Raw genomic sequence first — 26,643 nt, forward strand, 5'->3', positions numbered from 1 at the left:
AGAGAGAGAAAGAGGAGCTCCTGTATAGCAGGAGGGACCCTGGGAGCGGGCATTCAGGGTCACTGACTTAGAGTTAATACGCTTTACTAGGTGGAGGCATGGGGGAATGAGCTGAGTCCTGTCTCCAGTCCAATTGTTACGTGCCTCAAACTTTCAGCTAAGCCTTCATTTATGGTTTCCAGGAAAGGAGTGCTCATTTAGGGAAGAGAGATAAAGAAAAACGCAGACCTCCATTCTGGCATCCCCGGCCTCTGACCAAGGCAAAACCAAAGACATTTAGGCTTAAATACTTCCGGCATCTCTGACCTGTCAGTATCGCCAAGGACACTGGCAGCTTTTAGCTTAAGAAAAAGCTTTGCTTTTGGGGTCCTTTTACCCTAAACTGCCAAGCCAATTTCTGTATGCTCATCACCTTCCTACCTTGTGATCCCTGGCCTGTGGGTAGGTCCCGTGTGGAAAATGCCCTGTATCCCTTCCCCGTGGAAGCCCGTAATACAGAGACTTGCAGAACCGAAGAGAGTCAAAGGATCCGACTCTCCTGCCTCTCCCTTCAAGATCCCATCATGGCTGCCTATGGCCATGATGCATTAACTCTTCTGTTATTCTGGGAACAGAAGCAGGTCTTTCATCAGGCCCTCCATTGCCATGACAGCGCTCTCTTCTGATGGAGCTCCTCCTTAGAGCTGAGGGCTCACGTGCTCTCCCTTCGGGTCCACACTGTGGCTGCTTGGGGCCTTGGTGATACTCCTCTCCTAATGAAGCTCCTTGGAAGAGTGATTTGCCCTGGCTTCCTTTCTAGGACATCTTGTTTAACCTCAGCTGGCCTGGAGCTCACTATATAGATCAGGCTGGCCTCAGTTTTAGAGATCTGCCTCCAGAGTGCTGGGATTAAAGGTGTGTACCACCATACCTGGCTTTGCCTTCTTTTATTAATTATAACACTAAGTAATTGTGGTGATTGTGAGAATTGAACACCTTTGACCAGAACTGCCTCTCAGTGAGGGAAGTCACTTTAAATAATTTTATTCTTATGTTCTTCTTACTTTTGTAAACTGTTATACTAACATTTAATGGTTTCCCTGGTTCATGTGAGGGATTCTTTTTGGAAAATTGACATTCTTCTATTGTCCTAGGGAACTGGGGGGGGTGTGCAGCTCAGTGGCAAGGTGGTTACTGGGCATAAGGAGACCCTGGGGTCTATCTAACTGCAATACAGAAAGCGGGGGAAGGACACTTTCCTTTTATGGCTCCAAAAGTCTATTTCATCTCAAAGTGATTGTTTTGAAGAACAAGATGGATTTAAACATGTTTCTTTATGCAGGCTTGAAAAATGAAAGCATTTTTACATTTCTTCACCTTATAAACATGTAAATGGAGAACTTCATTGTTCATGTAGTAAATCAAGTACACATGAGCAAGTTACTGTGAATTTGAAGTACGTGCTAGACAGTCTCTCTTAGACCCTGGCAGAGGGGTGCTGCCAGCTGACACGCCTGTCTGGAGGTCACCCCACCAGGTCTCATTCATCTGGTCTCTGTGATGGATGAGACACAGCACTGGGCAGGATGATGATCCCCACCCATCGTGGCTTTCATTATGAAAAGCAATGCTGTTGATTATGGTCCCCTCCTTAAATGAAGCGGTTTTGAAAACATCTAACTTCCATTTCACACTTGATTTCTCTCTTATCTGTGAAATGATTTATCAGGTAGATTTGCTTGTCTAAATATTCATTTCACCAGATTTTTCTAAGGAAAGAATATCACTGCTATTATGGAGGAAAATGGTATAAAATTAGACTATAATGGTTTTTCTCTGGGTCAGAAATCTTCTCCACACATGTCACAACTAATTCTAGAAGTCATCAGAAGCAAGAAAAGCCACCTGGAGATCACGGCGGGAACAGCACAGACTTCCTTTATCTCGTTCATATTTCTATGGTGACTTCCAAGACACATCTTTGCTAACACACAGGAGGGAAGATACACCTGTATTCTTGTGTCTTAAATATTAGAGATGGGGGAGTCTTTCTCAATACTATGATTTTTTTCTTTAGCATATAGTTCTTTGCAAAAGTTCCGTCATGTGAACATGATGATTTTACGAATATGACAAGTTTCTAGCATAGAAGTTGCTTGGAGCTTGTGATTCAATTCCCAAGTTTTTCGAGGCTGAGTTGTGAGGCATTGGCATGGCCCAACACTTCCCAACTTCTAACCTGCCCCAACAAGTTAGAGACAAGCTGTAAACACCGTAACAAACAAGAAACACAAATTCACAAATTGGCAAAGTCACAGATGGACACATTCTATTTCAAGATGTAGAAGTCCAAAATAGAGCAAAAAAAAAAGCCATGCTACAGGTCAAAGAAAATGTCATGCTGTGCTTAGGTTATGAGCATTTGTTGAGTGTGTGCTGGGATGGGGGCATGGACCACTTGCTTTAAGGCAGAAGTATCAAAAAGTCTGAAACTGTGAAACTGAAGAGCCAGTCAGCAATGCATGCCTGCTGCATTCTAAGGAGGCTTGAGAACCCATGACAGCATGCAGAACCCCCCAGATGCAGGGAGCATGGCCAGGACTTCAGGCTGGAGGAGGATGAACCAATGGAGAGAAACTTGCAAGGCTGGCGTCATGAAAGCAGCAACATCAGGAACTCAGTGGCACTAAGCAGGGGGGAAAGGAGAAGCCAGGGGTATAAGAAGGGAGAGGAGATACAGAACTGGTACTCTGCACTGTGGTTCAGTCCCAAATATGTCAGAGCTAGCTAGAGGAGTACCCACACACGTCAGAGCTAGCTGAAGGAGGACCCACACGCCTCAGAGCTAGCTGAAAGAGGACCCACATACTTCAGAGTTAGCTGGAAGAGTACCCACATACACTGGAGCTAGCTAGAGAGGACCCACACATGTCAGAGCTAGCTGAAGGAGGACCCACATACTTCAGAGTTAGCTGGAGGAGCACCCACATACACTGGAGCTAGCTAGAGAGGACCCACACACGTCGGAGTTAGCTGAAGGAGGACCCACATACCTCAGGGCTAACTAGAGGAGCACCCACATGCTTCAGAGCTAGGTGGAGGACTCTCAGTCACAAGAGTGTTTTGAGCTGAGTCAGGTCCTCCAGAATCCCTATGTTGAAGCCGTTATCTCCTGGCCATCAGTTTGTGACCACTGAGATGGGCCTCTGCTGAGGTGATTCAGCTAGGATGAAGTCACTGAGATAGCCTTGTGCTTAGGAGTGGGGGATCTGGACACAGAGGAATGACCAGTGAGGACACAGGGAGGAGACACGATCTGCAAGCCAAGAAGAGTCCTCATGGAGAGCTAGCCATGACATCCTGATCTCCAACTACCAGTCTCCAGGACCATGAGGAGAAAAAGACTTGTCTGAGCTCCATGCTATGGAGCAGCCAGAGCTAAAGGTAATATGCTAGAGTTGAGAAGCCTGCCCCTGTTGCGCAATCCTGGAGGGGATTGTCGTTCCTAACCATGCAGGTGAAAAGGATGAAAGCTGGGCTGAACACACCAAGAATCAGAACTGCCTGCAAAGGAGGCTCTGGAGTGACTGACTAGACAGGACACTTCCAGGAAGCTTTAGCCTCCTCTCTGGTCCCTATAAGATGCGAAAGGACAGCAGGCCAAGTGACAAGGATGAGGTCACATCAAGGAAGAGGAATCACTCAGCAGGCAGATGCAGATGCAGGAACTATGGATAACCCCAAGTGCAAACAGATCAGTCACTGAGGAAAACAGAGGGGAGGGGAGACGGCCAGAATCCCGCCTTGCTAGTCCGCTGCTACCCTCTTGAGGCTAAAGTGATGGGAGAAATGCCAGTCAAGCCCAGGAACAGGATGAGCCACAGGGAGCAGCTCCATCCTGAGAGGAGTTTCTGCAAGGTGTTCCAGGCATGCAGGGTTGGGTGACACGGCATGCTTGGCTGTTTCAGTACAGCTGACACTTACTAACCAGGACTGACCAAGACCAGAGTCCAGCTCAAGCAACAGAGTGGCTTGGATCTGTGAAAGCAAAGGCACCTCTGTTGTGTGACTGCTCCTGGGGAAATTGTACAAGAGAAAAAGTCCATTTGTCCCTGATAGGGTACCTATGACAAGCCCAGTACAGGATTCATTCAAGCATAGCTTAGTGAACCAGTGAATTTATTGGGGTTCTTTACAAAGAGTATGGGCAGGGCATTACTTACAGGAGCAGGAATAAGCGTTGTTTGAGGGTTAGTGGATGACTTAAAGGCAGACGCATCATGAAAGCTGCATCCCTAGAGCTCCCTACAGACTTGCAGGCAGCACAGCCAGTCCGGGAGTCTCTCTCCATCTGTCCTTCCTGCTCATATAACCTTGGGGAGGGATCTTAGGAATCTTGTGCGTTTCGGGAACTTCCTGAGCTTTGTCAGTTTTATTGACTTCCGGAGTCTTAAGACCCTCTGTCCAGAACAGAATGTTTCAATTTGGATAAAATTGCTACACAGTACCCTCTGATGGCACCAAGTGTACTGAGGTGGGTCCAGCGACAAATGTGGAGGTCTAGGCCGGAGCTTCCCCAAGGAAGAGGCAGAGAACCTAGATCTACAGCATCCATACACTGAGGAGCCTGTTGAAGGCCATCTGCCAGAGACAGGGACCCACAGAAAGAGACACAGGGCTGCCAGAGGCATGGGGGATGGAAGGTTGCTACCGGATTTGGCAACATGGACACAAATCGGACAGATTGTTAAAGGAGCCTGGATGGCAAAGCCCTCTGTAGGATGGTACAGATTCCATCCTTATGAAGCTGGAGCAAGTCCAGGATCATTCTGTGTGGCCTCTGGGACAGGCAGAGAGGGTGAGGCCTGCTGAAGCCTCAACAGGCAGGTGTGTTCATTCTGAATTCTCTGCTGCAGCAATGTATCTTAGAGTCACACAGACCTGTCTGTGTAAAGATCCCAGATCTAACTTAGTTCTCAGCGTGACTGTCAGATACTAGTTCTCCAGATGAGAATCCAAGAATCCCTCGCGTCTTCTGCCTCTGGAATAGCTGCCTTCCAGAGCACCAGCCACATGGCCCCAAACTCATGGTTTCTGTTGTCACTTGCTCCCTCCTTGACTCTGGCCATCTTCTCTCTTCAAGTGGTAAGGGCATTGACCCACCAGGTAAGCCAGCACTATGTCCCTTTGCAAGGTGCTGTGCTCAGTCATGCCTGTACTCCTTGCCACTGTGACACAATCCAAGGTTCCAGGGACCAGGTTACAGATCCAGGGGAACCAGGTATCTGTCTAACATAGGTTTCAGTAAGCACTGGTTAGGGCGTATGAATCAGGTCTTCTGTAAATTGGGCAAGTGTATGTTGCTGTCTTTCTGACAATGTACTATGGAAACCCATTTTTCTTCTGGGAAAATTCAGTTAGGACTGAAACCTGAGTGTTACGTGAGGTCAGAGCCTACACTGTGAAACTCAGGGCTTCTCCTCCTGTTCACAGTATCAAACTTTCCGCCCAGACCATATCTCCTGCCCTCAATAGTGGCATTAGTCCGTGGTGAGTCCAGAAACCAAGAGTAGACTGTCATGGAGATCAGTCCTAAGTGTCACCAGGAATGTCCAGGGTGCGGTCACTTTTCAGTCTTCTTAGAAACTGCCAGCACTGAGGGTTTCCAAGCACCCTGAAGATCCTCCAGAGAAGCTTTGTATTGAAGTGAAGCCCAGTTTTTGTCTCTAAGATCCTTCCCTTGTGTCTGGAGTTTAGACGAGGGCCCTGGTGTTCTCGTGTCTCAGTTCAGGTCTGACGCAGGCTGTGCTGGCAGGACTGCTAGTAACATTGCCATCAGAAGTGAATAGAGCCAAGAGCACAAGACGAGACAGGAGGCTGGAAAAGCTGTATCCATCACATGAGAGGAATGTGAGAGGCTGCAGGGGAGGTCGAGAGGAGCAGCCATTGAGGAAGATCAGGATCCGTGACATCAGCTTCACTGACAGCCAGGAGGGCTTGGATAGAGGTCCTTACAATGAGAGAACGTGCATAAAAAGAATAGCTCCCTCACCTCCAAGGTCCCTGGCTGTGTTTACAGCTTTCAGTTAGTATGAGAAAATCAAATTAGAGGAAGAAGGTTTATTTTAGCTCACAGATTCAGGATTCAGCCTATGGTTCCTTAATCCCGGGGCTTTGGACCTGTGAGAAGCCCGACATAATGAAGAGGGAGCATGGTGGAGCAAAGCTGTTCACCTCATTCACTTTGTGGTGGACAAGGACAGAGAAAGGTCTGAGGGAAAAAATAGGCCTGTGAAAGGCAGTCAGGGAGTAACCCACCTCCTCCAGCCAGACCCTGCCTCCTAATCGTTCATTCAGGATGAACTCACCAATGGGGCACACATGGGTCAGAGCCTTTCTTCATGGTCTAATCACCTCAGTAGTACAGAAACCAAGTCTTCAACACATGAGTCATTTAGGGTACACTTCCTATCCAGACCATGACACCGGCTCTCACAGCTGTGCTGAGCAAAATGAAATATACAGCAGACCATAGCTCCAGAGTTGAGCCCCAACCTCAGTCCACAGATCTCAGTGGTCCCCCAAGGTCTTTACAAACCCAGGAGACTAAAACTTAGATGGAGTGAAACTTCATCTCATTTCTACAGACAACACAAACACACACACACACACACACACACACACACACACACACATCAGCACTCTGGAGACTCTGTCAGCAGTAAAGTCAGAAGGCTACTGCCCATACAGGGCTCACATGCTTCAGACATACAGTGCCTCCATGCCAGGTCTCTGTCCTTGTCCCTTTTGGACTACTGTAATGAAAATCCAGAGACTGAGCAGTTTATAGACATCAGAGCACATTTCTTACGGCTCTGGAAGTGGAGCCCTGAGGAGATCAGACAGCAGCAAGGTCAGTGTCTGATGAGGGCTACCTCCTGGTCATACATGGTACCTTGGCTCTGTGTCCTCACATGGCAGAGGAGGCAATAGTTCTCAGGAATCTATTTATCAGCACATTAATCCTATCATAAGGCTCCCATCTCATGACCTTACCACCCTCAAAGACCCCTTCTCATAACACTGTCACCTGGGGGGCGGGGGGACCTAAGATGCCAGACTCTCATGGAATCAAAGTTCAGCCTGGAGCAGAGGTTCCTGAATTTGTTGTCTCGTGCCAATAAAAAGTGGAGACACAGACTCTTGTGGGAATACATAGAGTGGAAGTAAGCTTTACTAGGAATTATTACAGAAAAAGTGAGAAATTGGGGAAAAGTGAGAATTTAAGGAAAAGTGAGAGACACTCCCAAGGGAAAAATTTCCAAGAGAAGAAAAAGCCATTGACTCTCCCTTGCCTGGGTCTTTTATAGGACAGTGTTGGAAACCAAAGACTGAGGTCATCTCTATTGAGACAGGTTATTCTTTGGGCCGTCATGGGCTGAGGCAATGGAGGCCCACACATTCCTACATATGTCCCTGCACCTGACCTAACTATGGAGATGATCCTGTGCTGTTAATGCACCACCCACCCAGTTAGGGGTGGGTGAAGCCTCTTCTGTTCATCTCTACTCAAGCTTTGACCTTGACTGTCTCCTAGCAGCTAGTCACTTGGCCAACATTATGACCCTCCAACCTTGCAGGTGTCTTGAGCTCTGTTAATTGAACTAATCTTTCTGTTCTCAAATTTACATGATCAGCTTGTAGTTTTACCATGGCCATTAACTCTATCCAGCCACCAAGATGTAGCTGCAGTCTTCTTTCCTTCATATTTAGCTCCTTGTCTGTGGAGTGGGCTGGGGCAGTCTCCTATTCAGAAGTGTCTTCTCAGATGCCATCATCACTTATTACATCTATTAGAATTAGCCTTGTTAGAGGCAAGGATGTATGAAAGAACAATGGCATCTTACATCTGTTCCTCAAGGGTTTTGAGGGACCAGCTGGCCTGTCGTCACTGGCCCAGAGCCCTGTCTCTTTCTTGCCTGTCTAGCTTGTTTAACTCTTACTCAACCACAAGCCCTCTGAATCATCATCAGTGCTGCAGACTCGGATGTTTTAACCCTTAATCTTCCTTTTAATTCCAACCTATGTTCTTGCTACAATAACAAATCTGAGCAACTTGCAGTGTTCACCGTGGATCCTCTTCCCTTACTACCTAGAGAGCTGGCCCCTGCCTCAGGAGGACTTCAGAACACAGAGTTGGGGAGACACAGACATTCAGTCCATAGCCACCTCATCATTTCCCACATTAATATATATACCAGAGAGATTTAAACATTTTGATCATTGAATTTCAGCATAATTTTGTTTTTTAAATCCTTCAGTTTTCTGCATGCAAACACTATCATGGAGCATTTATAGGGTTTGTCAAAAAGGGTCTGAAGGACAAGACTCAGGATGAGAGCAGGTCACGCTCACACAGCAACTCACTGGAGTCCAACACTGCCGCGTGGAACAGCAACGAGAGTGTAAACCAAAGCCACCCAGTGGTCTGTCTCAAAGGTCTCCCGCCTCTGGCCACACAGCATGCAGGCCAAGGTCTCAAAGCACTGCAATAGCTGTAGTCTCAGACCTCAAAGTGCACTGTTCCCTTTAGAGATTTCTCTTTGCACAGACTGACTGTGACTTTATTCTCTATGATTATGATGTTCAAGAAACAACACATAACTGTATTTCCTTTAAGTAATCTGATTCCAGTTCTGAGTCTCAGCCCCTCCATGCAATGCCACATCATTGTCAGGATCCCCAGGAGCCTCCAAGCATAAGGGCACCTCCTGTTCTAACCTGCTGGTTCATACCGACCTCCCTAGAATCTCAGGGACCCGTAATATATGGGACCCTGCGTGTCTGCTGGGTCTGCCCGAGCTTTGTCAGGACAGGAACAGAAGCTCCACTACAGACCCCTTCCTGCCCTACTTCATTGACCACAAGATGCTGTTCTTTTCTCTGTGCCCCTCGCTCTGGGTCTCCTCGCTCTGGGCCTCCTCCCCTGACCCCTGAGCCTTCTCCTTCTGTGACTTCCTCTTTTCTCAGTGATTTTGCATTCTCCCAGAAGGCCAGATGAACTTGCCAGGAAAGACATTTTCCTGAAGTCAGCCTTCCCAGAAAAAGAGCTCACAGAAGAACCCCTAAACCCACTTGACATGGTAAGGTTTGTGCCAAAAATACAGAAAACTTTACAGAGACTTATATAGTATATAGGTCAAGGACAGGGATTTTCCCAGAACGGCAGTGGCCTCTCCAACTCTCAGCTCAGAGGTGACTTCTAATGCAGGCTCCATAGTGGCCTGTCAGCTACAAAACCACTGCCTATGACGGACCCTTCCAAATATAATTTTTTAGGAGCATAAACAATTTGAATGATCCACTTTTCTTTGAAACTCAGGATTTCCAAATTTAAAAATATGCTTCATTATTTCAGTCCTTTATCATTTATTTATTTATTTATTTATTGGTCTTTTTGAGACAGGGTCTCCCTGTAGCCCCAGCTGGCCTGGAACTTGCTATGTAGACTAGGCTGGCCTTGAACTCACAGAGATCTACCTGCCTCTGCCTCCTAAGTGCTGGGATTAAAGGAAGGATGTGCCACCACGTCTGGCTTTCCAAAACTATTTTTAAGCTAGTTAAGGTAACCCATACCTGTAATACCACCTCTTGAAACAGAAAATCATTAGTTTAAGGCCAGCCTAGACTACATAGTAAGACCCTGCCTTAAATTTTTTTTTAATTGATATAGAAAAACCTGCCGTGACCTTTGCCTCTGAAAGTCAGTGAACATGCTCAGGCTGACACTCTGTGAGTGTTGGCAGTTAGCAATGGCAAACTGGACTAAGGCAGAATCTCTCTGGCCAACGTAATGTTTCCAAGATTGAAGCAAGAGTTGAATGAGGCTGATTGCTCTGAATTAGTCTTTCAGTCCTTTTGAAACACCAGATGCGTAGAATGCTGAACACACACGTGACTTGCTAAACAGTTTTAGGGACTTGAGTCGTAAAATTTGTGTCACTCTTGATATCTCCCAATGACTAAGACAGTAGCAGTAGCATAAAATCAGGAAGTAGGTATACAGAACGGGGCACCTGCATGTGGATGGAGTGCAGCCTCCGTTAAAGTGAGTGACACTGTCGGATTTATTCTGCCCTCACCTAGGCATTAAGTCAGGGGACCTTACTGTGCCTTTAAACACAAGTATTAAGGAAGCTTTGAAAACCCCAGGAGAGTCACCATAGGGAATATTTAAACCTCTGTCATCCATCCATTTATTCATTTGTGAGCCAAGTAAAGAAAGAGATGGAAGAATGAAATGATCGATCATATCAGTTCCACCACAGTTAGGAAGAAATCAGCGGAGGCAAATAACAAGTCCCAACTGGTACAGGCACCTGCAAGGGGCACTGAACTCCAGGAGGAAAGTCAGACCCCATAAAAACAAACCCACTCTTCCAGTTCTCCAAGTGCCTGGGTATGCTTTCCTCTCTTTCTCTAGCCAAAGCTGACATTTTCTTTTTCAGAGTGTTAACCAGTAGCAGATCATTACTTCACTGCCATTCTGATCAGTCACACAGTCAGTTGAATCAAATTCACAAATATTTGTTTAGTGCCTAATATCTATAAGAACCTGGAAAGATTCTCTATAAATGAAAGGAAACCAAATCAAATTTGAGATAAATTTGGAGGCTCCAGACATGTTCCAATAGATTAATAATCGTTACTTTCAGAAACTTCTTTATGAATGCTTGCTGGTTGACATTTAATCGTTTCTTCTAATTAATGTGAATTGTTACAAATTGTTCAATGACTCATGACATGGTCAAAATTCATTTTTCTTGTGCATATTTTTAGTACGTGCTAAGATACAGGATTTTAACTGAAAGCACAGGTGCTGGAGCTGGAGAGATGGTTCCGTGGTTAATAACACTGGCTGTTCTTATAGAGACCTGGGTTCAGTTCCCAGTACCCACTTGGTAGCTAACACCTGTCCTTAGCTCCAATTCCAAGGAATCAGGCACCCTCTTCTGGCCTCCTAGGGCACCATGGTTGTGGTACGTTTATATACATGCAGGTGAAAGACTCACACATAAAATAATCTGCTCCAGGTCAGGGCTTGATGGGGTTCCTCGGGACTGAACCCATCCCTGAGGGATTAGATAGGCCTAGTGCATACAGCATAGGAGCCCCATCAAGCTGTGTCCCCAGTGGCAGAGGCAGCAGAAATAGCCACATGACCCCCAAGACAAACATCCCTTGTGGAAAATGTCCTACCACGGCCCTTTCCACTCCTGCATGGGGCCACTGTCTGGCTACCAGCCACTTAAACATTCGGTTCTCTTCTCTTTATTCACTGATACATGCACAGAATTGTCCCCAGAAATGCAGCCTCTTCTGTGTCAAATAGCAAGGAAAGATGTCTGCCTGGAAGACAAAGCCCAGCTGCAGAAAGGGTCCTACTTCTGTTCTATGTCTGGATTGGTACACTTCAGAAGTAAGCTTGGCCAGTGAAAAACAAAAAGATGGGGGTGGGTACTGTCCAGTGTCTGGCCACCCCAGGGCAAGCTGGTACAACTTCAGACCAGATGTTTATTGGCTCCTAAACTTTATGAGGTTCAGAACTGTTCACAAAGCTCAGACAAGCACTTAGCAGGCCAACGTGCCTACATGGTTCATTTTGTAAAACTGTTTTGCCTGATAATTCCCTTGAGAACCAAGTGATTTCCCTCAACATTTTCAGCTTTGGAACTGGGAAAAGCATGTTTTTTTTCTTAATAATTTCACTAACCCAGGAATGACTGAGCAATAAGTCAGGCCTTCACATAGGCAGGAAAGCCGACTGGTCCCACAGGCCAGGTGCTTGCCAGGGGTTTCCATACAGTGGCATCTGAAATCTCTGCTATGCGCTTTGTTCTGTGATGGACAGTTCCTTGCTTACCTCATTAACCATCTCTCTCCTCCACTAGAATGAAAACTGAGGTTCAAGGATGTTTCTTCCTGCTGAATTCACAGTGCCTGTGACAGTGTATGGCAGATTAGAGAGATCTGCTAGATCTTTGTGGATCTCTTTAATGAAACAGTGAATGCATTGATGAGATTCCTCTGCCTCTGTGTGGACTCCCATCAGTGGGTACTGTAACTTGGTTTCATGAATGAGTGTTGTCAATGGAGGGGAGGGGAGAGGAGACCTCATGTTCTATCCTTCACATAGCACCCAGCCAGGATCATGCTGTCCCTGTAAACTGGGACTTGTACACTGGTGGGCCACTCCTTTATATGGGTTCTGTAGTTCATTATGAAGTTGGCATCTTTCATTTCTCTAGCCCCTGGAGTTAGTGACTGATTTTTTTAAATAAGGAATAACATTTGTGATAGAAGGCAGTCATTGGAGCTAGCTGGCAAACAGCACTAGGAGCCCCTTTGAACTACACAGCAAACTGCCACTCTGGCCCACACATTATCCCTACATGCTCTGTACACAGGTGGAGCCATAATGAGTCACTGTCTCAGGCCTCCCTCTTCTGTCCAGGTACCCTTTGCTTGGGCCAGGGAGGGACTAGACTATCTTGAGACTGAGCAGTGGGTCAAGCCTGTGTATCCTGTGACACACTCTTTAAGTGGTTTCAGGGTACCCCAGAGAGCAGGGAATGTAAAGCATGTGGACTTCCACTGCCAGGGCATAATGGGAATGAACAGGAAATATCCCTTTTGCAGACACTCCAGACTGGTATTGGGTTTGTCTTAGTGCTTGATGTGGGCTACAGCACCAAGACTGTTCCCCTCCCATAGTGAGGCCTGGCACCTGCAGCCAACCAGCCTGCACCTAAATCCAGCCACTCTCCAACGCCCACACCTTCATTCTCTCCAGCAGCTACCGGACACCCAGCCATGCTTGGCCAGCTCACAGACATGGCATTTATTGATTCACGTAGGCTCTGAAGGTTCTCGGAGGACTCCACTCCAAGGACACTGATTTTGTTGTCAGAGCTGACACTGGCTTTCTGCCCGGACAGTCTCAATGAGGCAGAAGGCAATTCAACACACTTGCCTGTGTTGTGGAAGATCAATACCTGTATCTGCCTTGTCCTTTTAGTCACCTTGAAATTATGACAGTGTGGTCTATGGTGTGAGCTTCAGGCCTCCGCGCAAACAGTATTTAGTATATGTTAATTTTACGCTAAGTGTCAGTAAGTCAGAAGTGTGCTCAGTGTATGCTCCTGCAGAACGTTTGCTTTGTTGTCCATGAATTCTTCATGGAAAGTTCTCTCTTCCTTAATTTAAGAGACACTGACAGGTAGATATATTAGCATAGGTAGGTCCACAGATTTTTCTCTCCTTGTTAACAAACACCTGTGAAAATTGAAACCATCACACAGAAGTGGGCCTCCTTCAGAATCCTGGTGGTTCAAATATGTTTCTAGTACCATAGCAGTAGAGCCTTGTTAGATTTAGGAGAAGCAGAAAAAGGATGGTGTTTAAGAGCCAGACCTGCAACAGGCAAGGAGTATGTTCATCTATTCAAGGAACACAGCAAAAGCTGATAAGCTCTTCTGCACAGAATGAGTATCTGCATTAAAAGGGGGATCAAGCCAGGCGTGGTGGTGCACATCTTTAATCCCAGCACTCGGGAGGCAGAGGCAGGCAGATCTCTGTGAGTTCGAGGCCAGCTTGGTGCTTGGTCTCCATTAGCGAATCCAGGCCAGCTGTGGCTACAGGGAGACCTTGTCTCAAAAAGACCAAAAAAGGGGGCGGGGGGCAGTCTGGACTTATATAGGAACTCCGCTGCACACAGCAGCAAGAGTTAGCTCCGTGCCAGGGTCTGGTGTCCTTGAGGGTCTCTTCTCCCAAGATTATTTTCTCAGGCAGGTGGGTGAGTTATCTATAGCACTAAAGGAGACAGGTGGGCTCTGTAAACAGTCTCTCTCAGTCCAGGGAGTGACCAGTTGACAAGGTTTGAGCAAGGCCAGGCTGCCAATTTAGGGCCAGTTAGCCACTTTAAGAGATATGGCTTTCCCTGATGAGGCTTGTAGCTCTTCTGCAATTCACATATTCTATCAAGCCTTCATTCAACTCTCCTGTATAACTAATGCTGGCGAATATGTGTACACACTGTGAGGCAGTTGACAGGACTGTCTGTCACTGACCAGCTCAAAACTTGTCACCAACACATTAATCCATGTCATCCAGTTGTCACCCAGTATGTCATGGTTATTGATCTATGGATTTTGACTGGAAACATTTATTTTCAACTGTTTTCATCTAAATTTAAGGCTTTGGCACTTTTTAATGAGTACTGGGGAACAAATTCAGGACCTTCGGCCTGAGTTAGCACTGTGCTGTATCTCTGGTTCTTTGAAACAGAGTCTCACTCGGTAACCCACTCTAGGCGCTAACTCATGATCCTCCTCCCTCTGCCTCTTGTATACTGGAGTTACAGCACATGTCACCATACCTGGGCCAAAGTTTCCCATTGCTAAGAAACTGGGGCATGACCGGATCCTAATAAATAGTAGATTTTGGAGGGAATGTATGTGGCTGGTTCCTTTTAACTTTTGTCTTTCCCTTGAATCATGTCAGTGTTCTCTGTGGACTCATGCTGCTGTTGAAGCCCCTTCTACATGGCCTTTGAACTTAGAAACTTATCTGACTCTTCATATTGTTGAAAGCAGGCTCAGTTCTTGGTGTGTCTTTGGAAAAACACAAGCTCTGACTGTGTAGTATGATTTTCAGATAGTTAAAATGAAAACAGGAAGTGTCTCAAACAGTAAAACAGCTGTTGTTGCTTCATTTCCCTGTCTGGGAGATGCTAAGCACTGGTTACAGTACAATTTCTTGCTAATTAACACATTCCAAACAGACATCTTAGCTGCTAACCTCAGTGTGACCCAAGAACTTGTGTGGCCATATAATTTTTTGTAACTTTAGGAGACCATTGTGTAAATGCTTATAGGCGATGATTTCTGTGTCCTGTTTAATATATACTTACGTTTTGAGACTAACATTAATTAAAGTGTCAAAATGTCTATAATCTTTTACATTGAATCTTTTGCCTTCAAAGTTTGGTTTCTTCAGTTTTCCTTCTCATTTAGACAGTCACAGACTTGATTACTGTAATTCCTTTTATGCTATTATCCTTAAAGTTCTGATTAAGAGAGTGCTATGAATTGAAGGGTGATGGGTGCGTCCCGATAGAGTGATGATGCCTGCCATTCAGAATATCTCTGCCTAGATTTTATATTGGTGCTTCACACCACAAAACATCAGGTTTATAAATCTCCTTGCTGGCTTGCAAATGACTTTCAGGGGTTGAATTCAGAAATGATCTCGAGGAGTCCAAGTGTGTAGGTTGATAATGACACATGCATGAAAAGCTAGGACATGTTGCATGAAGTCACTTGAGGTCATAAGGAAGGGAGAATGGGGCACTGTGTTCCATTTCATTCCAATTAGCCTTTTTTCCAATAAAATGTGTTGCTTCCACACTGTCCCTATACCTCAGCTAACCAACAAGAAACCATGCTGTGTGTGCAGGTGTCCCACATGGAGTCACACTGTGTGCATGGGTATTCCATATGGAGCCACAATGTGTATGCTGGTGCTCCATGTGGAGCTATATATATTGCATATGTGCATATGGAGTCTGTGGTGGTTTGAATGAGAATGCCCCCCATAGGCTCCAAGTCTCTGGACATTTTGTCTCCAGTTGGTGGTGCTGTTTTAGGAGGTTTTAGGAGGTGTGACCTCCCAGAGGAAGCATGTCACTGGGGATGGGCTTTGAGAATTCTTAAGCCTTGCCAGATTTCCAGTCTCTGCTTCTTATGCCTGCTTGAAGATGGGGTCACTAGGCTTTCTGCTCTGGCCGGCTCCTTTTGCCATGCCTCCCCCACCATGGACCCTTACCCCTGGAAATGAAAGCCAAATAAACTCTTCTGAAGTAGCCTTGGTCATGGTGTTTTATCACAGCAACAGAACAGAAACTAATACAGAGTCATACTGTGTGTGCTGGTGTCCCATATGGAGCCACACTGCATGTGTGTGGGTATCCCAAGTAGAGCCATGCAGTGGTGAGGCATCCTGAGTGGAGTCATGCTGGGTGTGTGTTGGTGTTTCTTTTGGAGCCACACTGTGTATGTGTAGATGTTTCTCCTGGAGCCACACTGTGCGCCCAGCATGGATGGAATTTCTTTCTCATATTGAATCTCATAAAGATACATGTGGTAACTTGCTGACAATCTCTGAAGAAGTAAAGGGCTTGGACCAGCCTCCAAGTTACCATGGTACTTACTCTTCCTGCTCACAGAGGACAGAGACCTGAGAGACATTAGGTGACCATGGCATAATGACTGCCCTTTTGAATGCTTGACAGTGGCCCAAACAGGCACAGAGACAGGAGGGGATGATTTCCCCAAGATCACATCATCTTATGTCTGAGGCAAGGATGGTTTAGTTAGTCCTTATAGCACCAGAAGCAAAGAATGTGAAGATTCAACCATTGTGACTAAACAGCAGTGAGTTTAGGATATTAAATGATGTTTGTATTCTCAAAAGGCTGAACAGGGGCTGAAGAGATGGCTCAGCAGTTAAGAGCACTGGCTGCTGTTGCAGAGGACACAGGTTCAGTTCTCACCACCCACATGGTGGGTAACAATCATCTGTAACTCCACTTCCAGGGGATCTGATGCCCTCTTCTGACCACAGACTTTGCACAACACAGGTGCACTTATATACATGCAGGCAATACACTCCTACACATAAAATAAAAATAAGAGAATATTTTTAAAAGACTAAAAAATTGCAATAATCTATTCAAGACAGTAAAATAAACATATTAAATCATAACAAAGAAAAAGTCCAAAGCATACTGGGGCTAGGGCCTGAAAAATGCTTCAACTGCCAACAGCATGGTTCCATATGTGATATCTGCAGTGTTTATGCACAGCCTGTTGTATAAGATTCCAGATGTCTAGAGATATCAGGGGTCTTTGGATGTCACAGGGACTGTGTCTATGACCACAAGGCAGATTGAACTGTGCATCTTTGGAAAATATCCAAGCACGGATTGACTGTGAAAATTAGTGACTACACAGATTCGTTGCTATAAACAGTTGACTTTTTAGCAATTAAAAACACATATATTTGAAGCTAGAGAGATGGCTCAGTGGTTAAGAATACTGGGTGTTCTTGCAGAAGACCCAGGTTCAAATCCCAGCACCCACATGGTAGCTAACAACTGTCTGTAACTAACTCCAGCTCCAGGCGATCCGACAGCCTCTTCTGTCCTCCGTGGGCAATGCGCAACACAGGTGAACTTACCTACATGCAGGCAATACCCTCATACACATAAAATAAAAATAAAATATTTAAATATATATTTTGGATTTACTTTCAAAAAGGTTAAGTGGTAAAATATGGTATTTGAAGTAATGTGTGCTTTGCTTCCATAGACCTTCTGACTGTAATCAAAGCCAGGCAATGGTAATGCCCCTGGCACTGCAGAACTGCTCCCAACTAGACATTGTCTCTTCACATGCATTACACCCAACCTGTGTCAGTGACTCGCAGCCTTGTGTGGACACAAATTTGAAAGTAGCAAAGATTTTTCTTCTCTTGTCACACAAGAAAAGCCACGGCTCCTTTCTCCCCAGCTGGAGCGCAGCAAGCCCGTCTCTGGGTGTTGTGGGGATAGGCACCTGCTAATTCATTAGCTGCATGTGTTGTGTGGTTCCTAATATCCAAAGATGTCAGTTTGAAGATTCCTATCTTGGGCCTGTGGCAAACGCATCATCAGGTGGGAAGGTATGGTATTTGGTTTCTCTGGGCTCTCTGAGGTCCATTCTAACACTTCATAATCAATCTGCTGATTTACAAGACAGTCCATGAAGGAAGGGAGTTTGAATTGTTAATTTTTCAGATGTTTAATTTTAATTAAACCACTTGATGGGTCCATCCTTGTGAACATGGGGATAGCAAGCTTTTCTTAACTTTATTTATACTTATTTTTAATGGGGTTTTTGTGTATTTCATATAAAACCTCTTAATCATCTTTATATACCTGCCCCCATCCACACCTCCCGTAGCTCCCCCACCAGATTTCATGCATTCTGTCATTTCTATTAACACCTATCAAATCAAGTTAGTGTCCCCAGATGTCCCTCAGTGCAAGTTCATCCACTGGTATATAACCATCCTATCTCGAGTCCCTTCCTTAGAGAAGATCAACTCTCCCTCACCCAGCAGTAACCAGCTGCCAATAGTTCTTTGGCTGAGATTGGGGCCTGCTACCCATTTCTCAGCTTTTAAGAGTGTACATGAGATAGAAAATTTGCATAATTTGCATATATTAGATAGAAATTTACGTAAATTTCCTGGAAAGGCTGACTCCAAGTGACTTTCACTGTCTTGGAGTTTGCCTGATGTGAGGCTTATTATTCTCAAGAATGGTATGAAGATAATTTTAAGTCTTAGGGCTTCACTATGTTGATACACACACAACCTGAGGGTGTGCATGGATGTGAGAGCCAGAGATCAGTGCCTGGTGTCTGCCTCAATCACTCTCCACATTATTCTTTGAGACAGGGTCTCTCACTGAATCTGGAGCACACCAGTTTGCTTAGACTGGCTGGCCAGTGAGCTCCAGAGATCCTCCCGTGTCCACCTTCCCAGCTCTGGGGTTGTAGACGTGCTCCACTGTACCTGAAGTTTTTGTGTAGGTTCTAGGGCACTGAATGCGGAACGTCATGCTTGTGGAGCAAGCACTTTACTTGCTAAGACAGCTCCCCAGCCCCATACACAAACTCTTCATTTCTGCTTCTCTGTTGTTCTTTATCACTGCTGGGATGTGGGGTTTCCTCAGAATCAGTACTCCAGCCTCAGAGACTGTGCTTGTCACTGTCACTGAGAGACAGTTCATAGTCAGGCTCCAAGATGCCCAGATGGCTCTGCTGGCTTCCTGCCAGTCGATAGCATCAGAGATGTGTCCAGGAAGGATAGACTCTCCATTCTGTACACAAACCATGTCAATGCAATGACATGATGATGACCACCTGGTTTCCAATGCTGTCACATGAACACTCTCCACAATCTTCGCATGTGGACATGACCATTTCTCCTGTAAGCATGCACACACAGAACTTGCACCCTTGGTAAACATACTGCAAGCACCATTAAGATGATAATGGGAGGCAGACTTCTAAATGGACTGTGATGCCAAGGACGGATGACTGTGCTGCAGCCCAGTATTTACACACCTAGCAGGACCCATCCCAGGCCATGTTGCCAAAGCTAGGAGCCCAGGGTAGTGTGATCTGCCTGCACATCCGTGTCCCTATACATGACCTCAGAGCATAGAAGTCACACAGAAGGACAGAGTGGCTGATCTCACTGAGTTCTTCAGTCTCAGCACTGCTGATGCTAAGAATGAAGACCCATGGTACGGTGGACATTCAGAAATGTCTCTGAACTTCACCTGGGGCTACCAGAGCACCCCACCTCTACCTCAAAACATTTCCAGACACAAACAGGACCCCTGAGAGAGGGAGAATAGGATCACCCCAGCTGTGTACACCTGTTGTCATTGCAGACTTCTTACACAGGAGGGTGAGAGACCCATCCAGAAAGCCACATGAGAGTAGAGCCCTGCTCCCCTGGTGCTTGCAGCTGGGCCAAGTGCTATGAGGCTTTCACTGACCAGTGCATGTTGAATTGGCACCAGGGTTGTGACCCTGTCTCCTACCTTGTTGCTATGCCCAAATCCCATTGGGGTTCAGACATAAGAGACAAAGACAGGACTAGAAACTGTGGTAGCTAACACATGTTCACTGCCCTTGGTATGCATAGAAAGATAGGGTCTGGCTCAGCTCCCCTGAGCCCGGCAGGTGGAGCCAGTCCCTCTAAGGTAGATCGCTACATGTATACTGCTGCCTTCTGCCCCAGCTTAGATCTGATCAGAGCCCAGGCAGGCTCCCCAATCCCCATGGGGACTTCTTCCTGGGAACCAAGGCTTCTACAGCTCTGGGAGCCTCAGATCCAGACTCAGACCACCATCAGTCAGAGAGCTGTGTGGCCTTTTGGAAGCAGCAACTACAGAGGTTGGCTGCTGTCTAGGGCTCCTGAGCAGAACCCTTCAGAGTCCAGCATGCTGGTTCTTGCTTGTTTCCACCCCAACCCTGCCACACGGTGACTTCCACTCCCAGAAGCTGCCAGGGGCCAGGCTTGAGGGTACAAACCCGGCCTTGACATCCACGTGGAAGAGCCCTGCCCACAGAAAGCTCTTCCTCTGTCTGGTTGATTGGGGAATGCGCTTCTCACACTGGCCTCTGCAGCCAGGCTCTGTTCCTCACGCTCATCATCGCTCTCTCCACACTCATGGTCTACACCCTTTCACACTCATGGTCTACACCCTTCCACACTCATGACCTGCTCTCCCCTCCACACTCATGACCTGCACCCTTCCACACTCTTGATCTGCAAACCTCTGTTCTCCTGTGTCACCTAAACCTCCCCATGGGCACTTGAGGACCAAGGACAGTGTCCACCAGAAAGATAGTTCTAGTCACCTAGAACTGCCCATTTCTAGCCTCTCCAGGCTGAGCAGTTCCAACTTCCCTTGGAGCCAGACCTTGCTTCATCTAGGAATCTCAAGGGAACTTGCAGTATTTCCTCCCTGTCCCCAAAATTTATTTCAAATGAGTTTTAGAATGCTTAGATTATTGCTCTTTACCTTAATTATCTGAGAAGCACAAACCAATTTACAGAATTTTTTTCATGGCTAAAAATAACCTTTTTTTTTTTTTGCTTGTGTCCTATATGTGACCGCAGAGTTCCTACTCTTATTTCATAATTAAGCCCCATAATTGGAATTGAGTTCCAGAATTAACCTCCAGCTCAGTGACCTTGGCCACGCTGAAAGGTTATGTGGTCTTTAGCAAACATGGGCAAATCCTGGTTAGATCCCACACATCAGGCATGCAAGGAATGAAGGCTGTTGTTTCCCAGACTGGAAAGAGCCAAGGCTCCAATAAATAGTCATCAGCAAAAAAGACAACAAACAGGGTCACTGGACTATGGTAAAGAATTCAGGAAAGACCCAGGAAGACAACCCTGGTCATAGAGTAGAAACAGAGGGAAAAGCCGAGCGGCCATTTTGAGGAGAGGGAACAGAACGAGAAGACGAGATAGGACAGCAGGTGGGGCAGTGAGCTCACTGCAGATTCCAGGGAAGGTGGAGCAGGAACTGGGGCAGAACAGAGTGACTCCAGAGCCTGGACATCCAGGAACCTCTCTAGGACCTCAGGCTCTGGAACCAGAGAAGAGCAGGCACCACACAGATGCCTCCATCAATCTCCAGAAACAATTCGCTGTGGGGTAAAGAGCTGAGGCTCCAAGAGACACCCAGCAAAGCTCCAGGGACGATGCTGCCCCACAGGGTGCATCATGGGCAGAAAATGGTGCTGTAGACAGTAACGTGGGCTTTATGATTGTGGGAGCCTTGGGTCCAGAGAACGTGGGGTGATGAGTGTGAGTCTTGGAGCCATTTGGAAAAGGTAGCGATGGGAACCTCAAGCAAGCTGCAGACACAGAAAGTCAGGAAATACAGTAGAATCTTACCTTGTCCATCTCTGAATCTCTGAAAACACTACCTAGAATAGTTTTGTGTTTAAAATCCTTTCTTAAAAGATGGGCCCATGTTATCAAATGTCTTTTAGGGAAAAAGAAAAAGAGAGGACTTCTGATGCTTCTCTGGACAAAGAGTCTCTGATTTGTGACATCCTGTCCTCTTCTGTCAACCTCTAACCCAACTCTTCCCAAGGAGGTCTTTTGAAAACATCCCCACTCGTCAACCTCAATATGCTGAAGTGATAGATGAGCTGGCTTCCTCTCATTTGCCAGTGTTGTGGGAGGTGACATTGGGGGTTTCCTTGTTATATAAGCCCACTCCTGCATTGGAGCTAGAATAAGCAGCAGGACAGTGTGATGAACACACACAGAGGCCTGGACACAAGTCACACATCACTGCAAGACAGCATATCTCATGGACCTTCTGAAGTTCTTGAAGGACCTTGTTACCCCGAGAGGCACTGAAGAATGTTCTGGAAGGCAGCATCACATCTCATCATGGGACCCACCAACCATCCTTATCTGCTGTTGACTTTGAGGAACTCATTTTACCCTCTGGTGAAGGTCCAGAATTCCCTCAGGAAGCACTTCCTCAGCCTGCCTTTAGGATAAAATACTCAACTGCAATAGAAAACAGCTCACTCTAGATAGCACTTAGATCTGCCCCCCTACTGGATAGTCAGTGCCCCAAGTCCTGGCAAACAGGACACCCCCAAATGCTTTCATTTCCCAATTGAATGGCTGCAGCAGGTGCTTGCCTCCTGTAGATGAGGCAGGTTCAGAAGGGGCTGGTGGAAGGCCCAGGTGAGGCTGCTGGTTTCTGCTCAGGATGGAATCACATGCCTGGTGCCTTTTCTATAGACCTTCACAACCCATAACACTGAGTGTGCACTTACAGGAAAACAAACAACTTTCTAATATCACATATTTTCTGTTGTAAAAGTAATAGGTACCTGTTATAAGGATTTTTAGAAGATACACTCAGAAGAAAGAGCAGTGCAGTGCTGCCACTGTACAGTACGTGTGACTGAGGATCCTGCCCACTTCTTTTCCCTGTCATGGTTCTTACTTGTATCTCTGTTGCCAGGTTCTAAGGTGCTTTTGTCATTTATAATGTTTTCAGTGTTACCAACATATTCCTGTAGGTGTCTTTAAACACAAAGGATTTCCTTAAGCCATACACCCAGAAACAGACTCCCTAGGCTGTAGGGTGTGAGCATGTCAGAGCTGTAGACCAGGCTCAGTGGGGGAACTCACCTGACCCACTTCCTTCTCTCATAGCTGTCTCTTACACGAATTACAAGAAGACGCCCCCACCGGTGCCTCCACGGACCACCTCTAAGCCTCTGATCTCGGTGACAGCCCAGAGCAGCACCGAATCTACACAGGATGCCTACCAGGACAGCCGTGCCCAGAGGATGTCCCCATGGCCCCAGGACAGCCGTGGCCTCTACAATTCCACGGACAGTCTGGACAGCAACAAAGCCATGAATCTGGCTCTGGAAACAGCCGCAGCTCAGCGCCACGCTACCGATGCCCAGAGTAGCTCCACACGGATCAGCGATAAGGCGATCCTGGTGTCCAAGGCTGAGGAGTTCCTCAAGAGCCGCTGCTCCTCCATTGGGGTCCAGGTAGCCTCCCTTGACTGCCTGCACTAGCACCTACATAGCATGAGTCAAAGTCAAGACACATCCCTGAGTCCTTAGGCTGCCTTAAGGGAAGCAGGACAGTGAAGGCTGAGAGGGAAACCACATGTGCCTGCTGCAGGGCGACGGACCCCAGTGCAGGGCACAGGGAGATGAGGCTCAAGCCCTGCGCCACCACCCAAGGACCCCCCAGAGATGCACTCCCTGTGGCTCATAGTCAGGGGGAGAATTTGGACAGGTTATTCAGATGCCTAGGAAGGGGAAGAGGAGGTGCCTGTCACAGTAACTTGATGACATTTCAGTTCCCCCAAGGAATGCTGAAATGCTGGAAATAAAGAGATAAACAGAGCTGAGTCCTGTTGAGCTAAAGGTTGGCCCAACTGGGGCAGTGTTTAGCCAGGCTCTTCCCCACACGGCCAACAACCCCAGAGGCCTCTATACAGAGCAGCACCCTGTGAGTTAGACCTTGCAGGGGTGCCCCACCTCTCATTAGGCCCCCCAGCCTGGCGGGCCTTGCTACTCCTTACCCCAGTCAGAGAACCTGGCTCAGGTGCAGTGAGGGACACTCAGTACAGAATGTTGACCTCAGGTGACTTCCTCCTAGTCCCAGGGGGACATGGTTGCACAGGGCTGCTGGCCAAGCTTTCCTGACACAGGTTGCCTCTTGTTGCCTTTTGTGCCTCAACTCAGCCTGTGTCCAGTGGGTTTTACAATCAGAATGATTAATTCTCCACATACCAGCCCCACCCGCCTGCAAGGAGGAAGCACACAGAGCTGGAGGTGACAGCCCTCGTACAGGACTGGGGGGACAGGCAGAGACCAGGGGGTGTTGGCCCACTGGCCTGGGTCCTTGAGCCAGGTCTCCACACTGTGGCTTCATTGTTTTGTTTAGGATTCTGAATTCCCAGACCATCAGCCCTACCCAAGGTCAGATGTAAGTACCGACATCTCCAAATCCAAGTTCGCATGAAGTTTATTTTTTCTCTTTGGATTCTTCATACGACTGCTCTTGTCACCTCTTTGTCCTGGTTCTATGTACCAGGCACTCTGCTGGGTGCCCCACATTGTTGCACAAACCCTTGCTGACCCCTAGGAGGTGACTCGGCTGCTAGGTAAAGACAAGCAGGACTTATAGTGCAAGCCTGAGGAATCTAAGAAACTGGGAAGTCAGGGCACATTTGCCACCTCTGTCTGCGGGCACATCCATGATAGACTCAGAGTTCCCCAGGACACACCCACCACCAGCTGCTCATACCCTTCCTGGTAAAGACCACAACCCACAGTTGTGCACCAGTAGGCCCACCTCGGGTATAAGAGAGTCAAGTTTCAACTTCTGACCACTTAGGCTCCCTGCCTTCACCTGGCAGGAGCAGATGTCATTTCAGAAACATGAAGCAGGGTTATCATGCTACAAAAGACTACAAGACTTCCTGCCGCCTCCTCACAGAAAACCCCACACTGCACTTACCCATACTGCCTCCCCTCACAGCAGGAACTTACACCTGCCGCACCTGCAGACAGACAGACAGACAGACAGACACACACACACACACACACACACACACACACACACACACACACACACACACACACACACACCCCTCCTCACACCCTCATAGCTGAACCTCACATACCTAGCCTTCCATTCTGAGCTCTAGCCAAGTCTGAGGCTCTAGAAGTTTTTCTAGGCACCATCCTCCCACACAATGTGTTCTGTGGAGGCTGGGCCCATGCCTCTTGCCTCTTGGTACCCCAGCACCTAGCACAGTGCCTGGCACATAGCAAGCTCTCAGTTCATGTTGGGTATTGAGCGGATGGCTGCATTGGCGGTGAGTGCTTAGTGATACGTGTGAACGCCATGACACCGGTAGATAAACTCATTTAACTGCCTTTTTCAGTGATAAAAAATAGTGTATTACATGAACACATAGCTTCACAGTTGTCTAAATAAAATCAGTTGAGAAGCTAAAAATGAAAATTTAGTTGAAGAAACTTAAATGTCAGGATGACAAAGAGAGGCAGAAAGTCCCAACTCCAAAGACCTGGAGAAGTGGACCTCTTAAGCAGGTGAGAAACTGTCCACTGACATCCAGGGACTGGAGACAATGCCAGGGCTTAGAGGACACAGAGCGGACATAAGTAAGTATATAAGCTTGTGGACATGTCCACACTTAATCCACACAGTGATGGAATGAGCCAGGTGCTGTCCTTCCAAAGGCAAGGAGACAGATGACCAGGGAGAGTAAGTGACTTGCCTAAGGGTCCACAGTCATGAGTGCCACAGCCACCAGGATACGGCTGCCCTCAGCCCTTGCACAACTCTGCTGCCCAGAGAAATGAAGCTGGGTTATGGAGGATTCTGTACCTGCGGAACCTGCTCCTGCATTCCCCACATGCCTGTTGGGGTTAGGGCATCCTAGCTGGCAATCCTGATTGGCCAGCCTCTCTCTGTCCTCAACTTGTAGATGACTGCCCACATGGTGTTCAGCACCAGAGGGCACTGCTTCTGGCCTGTCCCTGACCCTCATTTGTTTTCCCAGAACCTGCCTTCCCTGGGGAAACATGGGTAGAGCCATGTGGACGCAAATAGTCCTGCAGTTCTCAAATGCTGCCCTTCCTGCTGAGCTTGCTCCCCTCATGATCTGCTGGCTCCTGGAGGGACAGCTCCCAGTCCACAGGTATCAAGTGACCCTCTGCCGTCAAGTCTAGAATCTAGAAGCGGAATGGAGCCTGCCCACTATGGTACCTGTAAGACTCTCACATGGCCACACCTGTCCCGTCTTCCCTCCCTACCCAGCTTACAGTAAACATGAGTATCATATCTCCTGTTGGTCACATGGCTAGACCCTACAGGGTAAGTGCAGCCTTAGGAACACATCATAGTGACAGCCCAGGCCTGGAAGAAGGAAAGCAATGACTGTGTCCTTGTCGCCCGAATTCTCTCTGGGTCTCCTGCGCTATCAGACAAACCATATAATATATTTTATGTGCATTTATTAACTTACAAAGGAATGAGAACCCAGTACCTAGCTCCATGCTGCGCAGCTCAGAGCCTGCCATATCAGAGGGCACCACAACTACCATAGTCCAGGCTAGCCTTCACTCACACCTCAGGGGCCTGCGATCTCGCCCCAGGTCCTCAAGAGTCAGTCCATTCTGTCTTTGAGCTCCTGTGGCTGGCTGGCTCCGCATTCCCCACACCACCCAAGCTACCCAAGGCTCCCATCCCGAGATGGCTCCCAGCAGCCCCTTCCTAGTCCATGCCCCCCATCAGGCCCCGCCCAGTGGAGGAACTAGCCAATTGGGAGACAGTCCTCTACAGTCATCTGGCTCCCTGACTCTTCACTGCAATGGGACTATTTAACCCTTTGCATTTGTTGTTTTGTTTCATCTGTTTGTAGTGTGTCCACTGTCACTT

At 47.2% G+C, this 26,643-nt stretch overlaps 1 protein-coding gene across 1 annotated transcript in view; it reads left to right on the forward strand.

Annotated features, from left to right (window-relative positions):
* The window catches only part of Dlgap2 (DLG associated protein 2), an 886,725-nt gene that overhangs the window by 837,247 nt on the left and 22,835 nt on the right, over positions 1–26,643 (forward strand). Inside the window, exons 10-11 of the mRNA XM_029562223.1 lie at positions 22,861–23,210; positions 24,118–24,159. Of these exons, the coding sequence (XP_029418083.1) occupies positions 22,861–23,210; positions 24,118–24,159 (392 nt within the window). The remainder of the gene's footprint in view (positions 1–22,860; positions 23,211–24,117; positions 24,160–26,643) is intronic.

Source organism: Nannospalax galili, unplaced genomic scaffold (assembly GCF_000622305.1).
Source record: "Nannospalax galili isolate Female #2095 unplaced genomic scaffold, S.galili_v1.0 scaffold134, whole genome shotgun sequence".
NCBI lineage: Eukaryota > Metazoa > Chordata > Mammalia > Rodentia > Spalacidae > Nannospalax > Nannospalax galili.